Source organism: Ascaphus truei, unplaced genomic scaffold (assembly GCF_040206685.1).
Source record: "Ascaphus truei isolate aAscTru1 unplaced genomic scaffold, aAscTru1.hap1 HAP1_SCAFFOLD_1353, whole genome shotgun sequence".
In the NCBI taxonomy this organism is placed as follows: Eukaryota; Metazoa; Chordata; class Amphibia; order Anura; family Ascaphidae; genus Ascaphus; species Ascaphus truei.
In genome coordinates this window covers 1-10814 of record NW_027454232.1, presented here as the reverse complement: position 1 = coordinate 10814, position 10814 = coordinate 1, and the positions used below count along the sequence as shown (strand labels likewise).

The window sequence follows — 10814 nt, the reverse complement described above, 5'->3', positions numbered from 1 at the left end:
TGTGTGTGTCAATGTGATACTGAGCTGTGTGTGTGTGTCAGTGTGATACTGAGCTGTGTGTGTGTGTGTGTCAGTGTGATACTGAGCTGTGTGTGTGTGTGTGTGTCAGTGTGATACTGAGCTGTGTGTGTTTGTGTGTCAGTGTGATACTGAGCTGTGTGTGTGTGTGTGTGTGTGTGTCAGTGTGATACTGAGCTGTGTGTGTGTGTGTGTGTGTGTGTCAGTGTGATACTGAGCTGTGTGTGTGTGTGTCAGTGTGATACTGTGCTGTGTGTGTGTGTCAGTGTGATACTGTGCTGTGTGTGTGTGTCAGTGTGATACTGAGCTGTGTGTGTGTGTCAGTGTGATACTGTGCTGTGTGTGTGTGTCAGTGTGATACTGTGCTGTGTGTGTGTCAGTGTGATACTGTGCTGTGTGTGTGTCAGTGTGATACTGAGCTGTGTGTGTGTCAGTGTGATACTGTGCTGTGTGTGTGTCAGTGTGATACTGTGCTGTGTGTGTGTCAGTGTGATACTGTGCTGTGTGTGGGTCAGTGTGATACTGTGCTGTGTGTGTGTCAGTGTGATACTGAGCTGTGTGTGTGTGTGTGTCAGTGTGATACTGTGCTGTGTGTGTGTGTGTGTGTGTGTGTGTGTGTGTCAGTGTGATACTGTGCTGTGTGTGTGTGTGTGTGTGTGTGTGTCAGTGTGATACTGTGCTGTGTGTGTCAGTGTGATACTGTGCTGTGTGTGTGTGTCAGTGTGATACTGTGCTGCGTGTGTGTGTGTCAGTGTGATACTGAGCTGCGTGTGTGTGTGTCAGTGTGATACTGAGCTGTGTGTGTCTGTGTGATACTGTGCTGTGTGTGTGTGTCAGTGTGATACTGAGCTGTGTGTGTGTGTGTCAGTGTGATACTGAGCTGTGTGTGTGTGTCAGTGTGATACTGTGCTGTGTGTGTGTGTCAGTGTGATACTGTGCTGTGTGTGTGTGTCAGTGTGATACTGTGCTGTGTGTGTGTGTGTCAGTGTGATACTGTGCTGTGTGTGTCAGTGTGATACTGTGCTGTGTGTGTGTCAGTGTGATACTGTGCTGTGTGTGTGTCAGTGTGATACTGAGCTGTGTGTGTGTGTGTGTCAGTGTGATACTGAGCTGTGTGTGTGTGTCAGTGTGATACTGAGCTGTGTGTGTCAGTGTGATACTGTGCTGTGTGTGTGTGTCAGTGTGATACTGAGCTGTGTGTGTCAGTGTGATACTGTGCTGTGTGTGTGTGTCAGTGTGATACTGTGCTGTGTGTGTGTGTCAGTGTGATAATGTGCTGTGTGTGTGTGTCAGTGTGATACTGTGCTGTGTGTGTGTGTCAGTGTGATACTGTGCTGTGTGTGTGTGTCAGTGTGATACTGTGCTGTGTGTGTGTGTCAGTGTGATACTGTGCTGTGTGTGTGTCTCAGTGTGATACTGTGCTGTGTGTGTGTGTCAGTGTGATACTGTGCTGTGTGTGTGTCAGTGTGATACTGTGCTGTGTGTGTGTCAGTGTGATACTGTGCTGTGTGTGTCAGTGTGATACTGAGCTGTGTGTGTGTGTGTCAGTGTGATACTGTGCTGTGTGTGTGTGTGTGTGTCAGTGTGATACTGAGCTGTGTGTGTGTGTCAGTGTGATACTGTGCTGTGTGTGTGTGTGTGTGTCAGTGTGATACTGAGCTGTGTGTGTGTGTGTCAGTGTGATACTGTGCTGTGTGTGTGTGTCAGTGTGATACTGTGCTGTGTGTGTGTCAGTGTGATACTGTGCTGTGTGTGTGTCAGTGTGATACTGTGCTGTGTGTGTGTCAGTGTGATACTGAGCTGTGTGTGTGTGTGTCAGTGTGATACTGTGCTGTGTGTGTGTGTGTGTGTGTCAGTGTGATACTGAGCTGTGTGTGTGTGTCAGTGTGATACTGTGCTGTGTGTGTGTGTCAGTGTGATACTGTGCTGTGTGTGTGTGTCAGTGTGATACTGTGCTGTGTGTGTGTGTCAGTGTGATACTGTGCTGTGTGTGTGTCTCAGTGTGATACTGTGCTGTGTGTGTGTGTCAGTGTGATACTGTGCTGTGTGTGTGTCAGTGTGATACTGTGCTGTGTGTGTGTCAGTGTGATACTGTGCTGTGTGTGTCAGTGTGATACTGAGCTGTGTGTGTGTGTGTCAGTGTGATACTGTGCTGTGTGTGTGTGTGTCAGTGTGATACTGAGCTGTGTGTGTGTGTCAGTGTGATACTGTGCTGTGTGTGTGTGTGTGTGTCAGTGTGATACTGAGCTGTGTGTGTGTGTGTGTCAGTGTGATACTGTGCTGTGTGTGTGTGTCAGTGTGATACTGTGCTGTGTGTGTGTCAGTGTGATACTGTGCTGTGTGTGTGTCAGTGTGATACTGTGCTGTGTGTGTGTCAGTGTGATACTGAGCTGTGTGTGTGTGTGTCAGTGTGATACTGTGCTGTGTGTGTGTGTGTGTGTCAGTGTGATACTGAGCTGTGTGTGTGTGTGTGTCAGTGTGATACTGAGCTGTGTGTGTGTCAGTGTGATACTGTGCTGTGTGTGTGTGTGTCAGTGTGATACTGAGCTGTGTGTGTGTGTGTCAGTGTGATACTGTGCTGTGTGTGTGTGTGTGTGTGTCAGTGTGATACTGTGCTGTGTGTGTGTGTGTGTGTCAGTGTGATACTGTGCTGTGTGTGTGTGTGTGTCAGTGTGATACTGAGCTGTGTGTGTGTGTGTCAGTGTGATACTGTGCTGTGTGTGTGTGTGTCAGTGTGATACTGTGCTGTGTGTGTGTGTGTGTGTCAGTGTGATACTGTGCTGTGTGTGTGTGTGTGTCAGTGTGATACTGTGCTGTGTGTGTGTGTGTGTCAGTGTGATACTGAGCTGTGTGTGTGTGTGTGTGTCAGTGTGATACTGTGCTGTGTGTGTGGGTGTCAGTGTGATACTGTGCTGTGTGTGTGTGTGTGTGTCAGTGTGATACTGAGCTGTGTGTGTGTGTGTCAGTGTGATACTGTGCTGTGTGTGTGTGTGTCAGTGTGATACTGTGCTGTGTGTGTGTGTGTGTCAGTGTGATACTGAGCTGTGTGTGTGTGTGTCAGTGTGATACTGAGCTGTGTGTGTGTGTGTCAGTGTGATACTGTGCTGTGTGTGTGTGTGTGTCCGTGTGATACTGAGCTGTGTGTGTGTGTGTGTGTCAGTGTGATACTGTGCTGTGTGTGTGTGTGTGTCAGTGTGATACTGAGCTGTGTGTGTGTGTGTGTCAGTGTGATACTGTGCTGTGTGTGTGGGTGTCAGTGTGATACTGTGCTGTGTGTGTGTGTGTGTCAGTGTGATACTGAGCTGTGTGTGTGTGTGTCAGTGTGATACTGTGCTGTGTGTGTGTGTGTCAGTGTGATACTGTGCTGTGTGTGTGTGTGTGTCAGTGTGATACTGAGCTGTGTGTGTGTGTGTCAGTGTGATACTGAGCTGTGTGTGTGTGTGTGTCAGTGTGATACTGTGCTGTGTGTGTGTGTGTGTCAGTGTGATACTGAGCTGTGTGTGTGTGTGTGTGTCAGTGTGATACTGTGCTGTATATCGCACGCCTCCAGCCTAAGACTGCCTGTGACCTTTTCCTGACCCCAGGTTATGTTGTATGAGGTAAAAAGGGGAGGAGTTAGGCCCTGATGGTTCTATTGCTGGGGGAATGCCAGCCAATCCCAACCAGTTACAGTCAGCCAATCCCAACCAGTTACAGTCAGCCAATCCCAGACAGTTACAGTCAGTCAATCCCAGACAGTTACAGTCAGCCAGCCCCAGTCAGCTACAGTCAGCCATTTACAGTCAGTTTCAGTCAGTCAGTTACAGTCAGTCAGTTACAGCCAGCCAGTTAATTACTGCCAGTCCCAGCCACCAGCCAGTTACAGTCAGACAGCCAGTCCCAGCCAGTTACAGTCAGACAGCCAGTCCCAGCCAGTTACAGTCAGACAGCCAGTCCCAGCCAGTTACAGTCAGACAGCCAGTCCCAGCCAGTTACAGTCAGACAGCCAGTCCCAGCCACCAGCCAGTTACAGTCAGACAGCCAGTCCCAGCCAGTTACAGTCAGACAGCCAGTCCCAGCCTGTTACAGTCAGACAGCCAGTCCCAGCCAGTTACAGTCAGTCCCAGCCAGTTACAGTCAGACAGCCAGTCCCAGCCAGTTACAGTCATTCAGCCAGTCCCAGCCAGTTACAGTCAGTCCCAGCCAGTTACAGTCTGCCAGTCCTAGTCAGTTACAGTCTGCCAGTCCTAGTCAGTTACAGTCAGTTACAGTCAGTTACAGTCAGTTACAGTCAGTTACAGTCAGTTACAGTCTGCCAGTCCTAGTCAGTTACAGTCTGCCAGTCCTAGTCAGTTACAGTCTGCCAGTCCTAGTCAGTTACAGTCTGCCAGTCCTAGTCAGTTACAGTCAGTTACAGTCAGTTACAGTCAGTTACAGTCAGTTACAGTCAGTTACAGTCAGTTACAGTCAGTTACAGTCAGTTACAGTCAGTTACAGCCTGCCAGTCCTAGTCAGTTACAGTCTGCCAGTCCTAGGCAGTTACAGTCTGCCAGTCCTAGTCAGTTACAGTCTGCCAGTCCTAGTCAGTTACAGTCTGCCAGTTACAGGCAGTTACAGTCTGCCAGTCCTAGTCAGTTACAGTCAGTCCCAGCCAGTTACAGTCAGTTACAGTCAGTTACAGTCTGCCAGTCCTAGTCAGTTATAGTTTGCCAGTCCTAGTCAGTTACAGTCTGCCAGTCCTAGTCAGTTACAGTCTGCCAGTCCTAGTCAGTTACAGTCTGCCAGTCCTAGTCAGTTACAGTCTGCCAGTCCTAGTCAGTTACAGTCTGCCAGTCCTAGTCAGTTACAGTCAGTCCCAGCCAGTTACAGTCAGTTACAGTCAGTTACAGTCAGTTACAGTCAGTTACAGTCTGCCAGTCCTAGTCAGTTACAGTCTGCCAGTCCTAGTCAGTTACAGTCTGCCAGTCCTCGTCAGTTACAGTCTGCCAGTCCTAGTCAGTTACAGTCTGCCAGTCCTAGTCAGTTACAGTCAGTCCCAGCCAGTTACAGTCAGTTACAGTCTGCCAGTCCTAGTCAGTTACAGTCTGCCAGTTACAGTCTGCCAGTCCTAGTCAGTTACAGTCTGCCAGTCCTAGTCAGTTACAGTCTGCCAGTCCTAGTCAGTAACAGTCTGCCAGTCCTAGTCAGTTACAGTCTGCCAGTCCTAGTCAGTTATAGTCAGCCAGTTACAGTCTGCCAGTCCTAGTCAGTTACAGTCTGCCAGTCCTAGTCAGTTACAGTCAGTCCCAGCCAGTTACAGTCAGTTACAGTCAGTTACAGTCTGCCAGTCCTAGTCAGTTATAGTCAGCCAGTTACAGTCTGCCAGTCCTAGTCAGTTACAGTCTGCCAGTCCCAACCAGTTACAGTCAGCCAATCCCAGACAGTTACAGTCAGCCAATCCCAGACAGTTACAGTCAGCCAGCCAGTCCCAGCCAGCTACAGTCTGCCATTTACAGTCAGTTTCAGTCAGTCAGTTACAGTCAGTCAGTTACAGCCAGCCAGTTAATTACTGCCAGTCCCAGCCACCAGTCAGTTACAGTCAGACAGCCAGTCCCAGCCAGTTACAGTCAGACAGCCAGTCCCAGCCAGTTACAGTCAGACAGCCAGTCCCAGCCAGTTACAGTCAGACAGCCAGTCCCAGCCAGTTACAGTCAGACAGCCAGTCCCAGCCACCAGCCAGTTACAGTCAGACAGCCAGTCCCAGCCAGTTACAGTCAGACAGCCAGTCCCAGCCAGTTACAGTCAGACAGCCAGTCCCAGCCAGTTACAGTCAGTCCCAGCCAGTTACAGTCAGACAGCCAGTCCCAGCCAGTCCCAGCCAGTTACAGTCAGTTACAGTCTGCCAGTCCTAGTCAGTTACAGTCTGCCAGTCCTAGTCAGTTACAGTCAGTTACAGTCAGTTACAGTCAGTTACAGTCAGTTACAGTCAGTTACAGTCAGTTACAGTCTGCCAGTCCTAGTCAGTTACAGTCTGCCAGTCCTAGTCAGTTACAGTCTGCCAGTCCTAGTCAGTTACAGTCAGTTACAGTCAGTTACAGTCAGTTACAGTCAGTTACAGTCAGTTACAGCCTGCCAGTCCTAGTCAGTTACAGTCTGCCAGTCCTAGGCAGTTACAGTCTGCCAGTCCTAGGCAGTTACAGTCTGCCAGTCCTAGTCAGTTACAGTCTGCCAGTCCTAGGCAGTTACAGTCTGCCAGTCCTAGTCAGTTACAGTCAGTCCCAGCCAGTTACAGTCAGTTACAGTCAGTTACAGTCAGTTACAGTCTGCCAGTCCTAGTCAGTTATAGTCTGCCAGTCCTAGTCAGTTACAGTCTGCCAGTCCTAGTCAGTTACAGTCTGCCAGTCCTAGTCAGTTACAGTCTGCCAGTCCTAGTCAGTTACAGTCTGCCAGTCCTAGTCAGTTACAGTCTGCCAGTCCTAGTCAGTTACAGTCAGTCCCAGCCAGTTACAGTCAGTTACAGTCTGCCAGTCCTAGTCAGTTACAGTCTGCCAGTTACAGTCTGCCAGTCCTAGTCAGTTACAGTCTGCCAGTCCTAGTCAGTTACAGTCTGCCAGTCCTAGTCAGTAACAGTCTGCCAGTCCTAGTCAGTTACAGTCTGCCAGTCCTAGTCAGTTATAGTCAGCCAGTTACAGTCTGCCAGTCCTAGTCAGTTACAGTCTCCCAGTCCTAGTCAGTTACAGTCAGTCCCAGCCAGTTACAGTCAGTTACAGTCAGTTACAGTCAGTTACAGTCAGTTACAGTCTGCCAGTCCTAGTCAGTTATAGTCAGCCAGTTACAGTCTGCCAGTCCTAGTCAGTTACAGTCTGCCAGTCCTAGTTACAGTCAGTTACAGTCAGTTACAGTCAGTTACAGTCAGTTACAGCCAGTTACAGTAAGACAGCCAGTCCCAGTCAGTTACAGTCAGTTACAGTAAGACAGCCAGTCCCAGTCAGTTACAGTCAGCCAGTCCCAGTCAGTTATAGTCAGCAAGCCAGTCCTAGCCAGTTATAGTCTATCAGCCAGTCAGGTGCAGCCAGTTACAGTCAGCCAGTCAGTTAAAAATCAGCCAGCCAGTTACCGTCAGCCAGTCCCAGCAAGTTTCAGCAAGCCAGTTACAGTCAGCCAGAGAGTCAGTTATAGCCAGTTGCAGTCAGTTACAGTCAGTCCCAGGCAGATACAGTCAGCCAGTCAGTCAACCAGTCACAGCCAGCCAGTTACAGTCAGCCAGCCAGCCAGTTACAGTCAGTCCCAGGCAGATACAGTCAGCCAGTCACAGCCAGCCAGTTAGTGACAGTTGAGTGGCTCAGAGTTCTAAGCACCCGAGTGTCAGTTACAGCCAGCAGCCAGTTACAGCCAGCAGCCAGTTACAGCCAGCCAGCGAGTTACAGCCAGCCAGCCAGTTAGTTACAGCCAGCATGTTACAGCAAGCCAGCCAATCAGTTACAGCCAGTTGCAGTCAGTTACAGTCAGCCAGTTACAGCCAGTTGCAGTCAGCCAGTCCCAGGCAGATACTGTCAGCCACAGCCACCCAGTCACAGCCAGCCAGTTAGTGGCAGTTGAGCGGCTTAGAGTTCTAAGCACCCAAGTGTCAGTTACAGCCAGCCAGCCAGTTACAGCCAGCCAGTTACAGCCAGCCAGCTAGTTACAGCCAGCCAGCCAGTTACAGCCAGCCAGCAAGCCAGTCAGTTACAGCCAGCCAGCCAGTTACAGCCAGTCAGTTACAGCCAGCCAACCAGTTACAGCCAGTCAGTTACAGCAAGCTAGCCAGTCAGTTACAGCCAGCCAGTTACAGCTAGCCAGCCAGTTACAGCCAGCCAGCCAGTCAGTTACAGCCAGCCAGCCAGTTACAGCCAGCCAGCCAATCAGTTACAACCAGCCAGTCAGTTATAGCCAGTTGCAGTCAGCCAGTCACAGGCAGATACAGTCAGCCACAGCCACCCAGTCACAGCTAGCCAGTTACATCCAGCCAGTCACATCCAGCCAGTTAGTGGCAGTTGAGCGGCTCAGAGTTCTAAGCACCCGAGTGTCAGTTACAGCCAGCCAGCCAGTTACAGCCAGCCAGCCAGTTACAGCCAGCCAGTTACAGCCAGTCAGTTAAAGCCAGCTAGCCAGCCAGCCAGTCAGTTACAGCCAGCTAGCCAGTCAGTTACAGCCAGCCAGCCAGTTACAGCCAGCCAGCCAGTTACAGCCAGCCAGTCAGTTACAGCCAGCCAGCCAGTTACAGCCAGCCAGCCAATCAGTTACAACCAGCCAGTCAGTTATAGCCAGTTGCAGTCAGCCAGTTGCAGTCAGCCAGTCACAGTCAGTCCCAGGCAGATACAGTGAGCCACAGCCACCCAGTCACAGCTAGCCAGTTACATCCAGCCAGTTAGTGGCAGTTGAGCTGCTCAGAGTTCTAAGCACCCGAGTGTCAGTTACAGCCAGCCAGTTACAGCCAGCCAGTCAGTTACAGCCAGCCAGCCAGTCAGTTACAGCCAGCCAGCCAGTTACAGCCAGCCAGTCAGTTACAGCCAGCCAGCCAGTCAGTTACAGCCAGCCAGCCAGTCAGTTACAGCCAGCCAGTTACAGCCAGCCAGCCAGTCAGTTACAGCCAGCCAGCCAGTTATAGCCAGCCAGCCAGTTACAGCCAGCCAGCCAGTTACAGCCAGCCAGTCAGTTACAGCCAGCCAGCCAGTCAGTTACAGCCAGCCAGTTACAGCCAGCCAGTCAGTTACAGCCAGCCAGTCAGTTACAGCCAGCCAGCCAGTTGCAGCCAGCCAGCCAGCCAGTTACAGCCAGCCAGTTACAGCCAGCCAGCCAGTCAGTCAGTTACAACCAGTCAGTTACAGCCAGCCAGTCAGTTACAGCCAGTCAGTCACATCCAGCCAGTTAGTGGCAGTTGAGCGGCTCAGAGTTCTAAGCACCCGAGTGTCAGTTACAGCTAGCCAGCCAATTACAGCCAGCCAGCCAGCCAGTCAGTTACAGCCAGCCAGTCAGTCAGTTACAGCCAGCCAGCCAGTTACAGCCAGCCAGCCAGTCAGTTACAGCCAGCCAGCCAATTACAGCCAGCCAGCCAGCCAGTCAGTTACAGCCAGCCAGTAAGTCAGTTACAGCCAGCCAGCCAGTTACAGCCAGCCAGCCAGTCAGTTACAGCCAGCCAGCCAGTTACAGCCAGCCAGCCAGTTACAGCCAGCCAGCCAGTCAGTTACAGCCAGCCAGCCAGTTACAGCCAGCCAGCCAGTCAGTTACAGCCAGCCAGCCAGTCAGTTACAGCCAGCCAGTCAGTTACAGCCAGCCAGTCAGTTACAGCCAGCCAGTTACAGGGCTCAGAGTTTTAAGCACCCGAGTGTCAGTTACAGCCAGCCAGTCAGTAACAGCCAGTCAGTTACAGCCAGTCAGTTACATCCAGCCAGCCAGTTACAGCCAGCCAGTTACAGCCAGTCAGTTACAGCCAGCCAGCCAGTTACAGACAGCCAGTTACAGACAGCCAGTTACAGACAGCCAGTTACAGACAGCCAGTCAGTTACATCCAGCCAGTTACAGCCAGCCAGTTACAGCCAGCCAGTCAGTTACAGCCAGCCAGTTACAGCCAGCCAGCCAGTTACAGCCAGCCAGCCAGTTACAGCCAGCCAGTTACAGCCAGCCAGCCAGTTGCAGCCAGCCAGTCAGTTACATCCAGCCAGCCAGTTACAGCCAGCCAGCCAGTTACAGCCAGCCAGTTACAGCCAGCCAGCCAGTTGCAGCCAGCCAGTCAGTTACATCCAGCCAGCCAGTTACAGCCAGCCAGCCAGTTACAGCCAGCCAGTTACAGCCAGCCAGCCAGTTACAGCCAGCCAGCCAGCCAGTTACAGCCAGCCAGCCAGTTACAGCCAGCCAGTTGCAGGGCTCATAGTTCTAAGCACCCGAGTGTCAGTTGGTGTGGGGCTGCTGAAGTGGTAACTGCTTCAACACAGGGTGGAGAAGAACGGGGAAAACTTCCTGATGGGGGTCCCCACGCCTAGGTTGTAAGGTGCTGCCAGTTACCCCAGTTAAGTGTGTGGGTTGTCTGTGCAATTGTACTGTTCTGGATACACTTTTCCAATAAATACATTTTATAAACTCCGGTGTTTCTGTCTGGCGATATTGATCCCTGATAATAGTCCTGGTCATCCCGTGACAGTGCGTGTATATCCGTCTGTGTACGTGTATCTGTGCGCGTGTATGCAAGACGACGCGCGCGCACACAGTGCTCCGTGAGAAACCTGTGCTTCTGTCTGACTCAATGATACAATAGTAGAAGTTGGAGATAGAGATAGCACGAGGTGTAAGGTCTGAGGAAAGGATAGGATTGTCCTGAGACGTTACTGCTTTGTATTTGCTCTGAAGTACTAAATACAGGAGAAGTTTTTGAACTCCATTTAAAGTCCCCTGAGTGCTACCCTATCTCCAATTTCTACTATATTTACGTGGATCCAGCCTTGAGATGCCTGGGTCAGCAGAGGGTGAGCACCAAGGAGGAAAAAACTTTTTATTATTGATATCTTTAATCATTGGTGTGCCACGTATATACACCTTTATTATGACTCCACGACACAAAACTAGAAAATAGACCAAGTAAAAAATACAAACTCCACAAAATAAACACTCCTAAAAATACAGAGACTCCCACTCTGAGCTTTCTCCAGGTCTCAGACAGATGCGCACACAGAGAACCTGACGCGTTTCTCACTCTGAGCTTTCTCCAGGTCTCAGACAGACACGTTTCTCACTCAGCTTTCTCCAGGTCTCAGACAGATGCGTTTCTCACTCAGCTTTCTCCAGGTCTCAGACAGAAGCACAGA

The 10814-nt window shown here is 50.8% G+C and overlaps 1 protein-coding gene across 1 annotated transcript; it reads left to right on the top strand.

Moving 5' to 3' along the window:
- Nucleotides 1-7430: 7430 nt before the first annotated feature.
- On the top strand, nucleotides 7431-9744 carry LOC142475737 (uncharacterized; the record flags this gene model as incomplete). Its single annotated transcript, XM_075581480.1, has 5 exons — nucleotides 7431-7470; nucleotides 7594-7760; nucleotides 8472-8534; nucleotides 8940-9092; nucleotides 9528-9744. Coding segments are annotated over exons 1-5 (640 nt in total), but the record flags the coding sequence as incomplete, so codon positions are not given.
- Between the last annotated feature and the right edge of the window lie 1070 nt (nucleotides 9745-10814).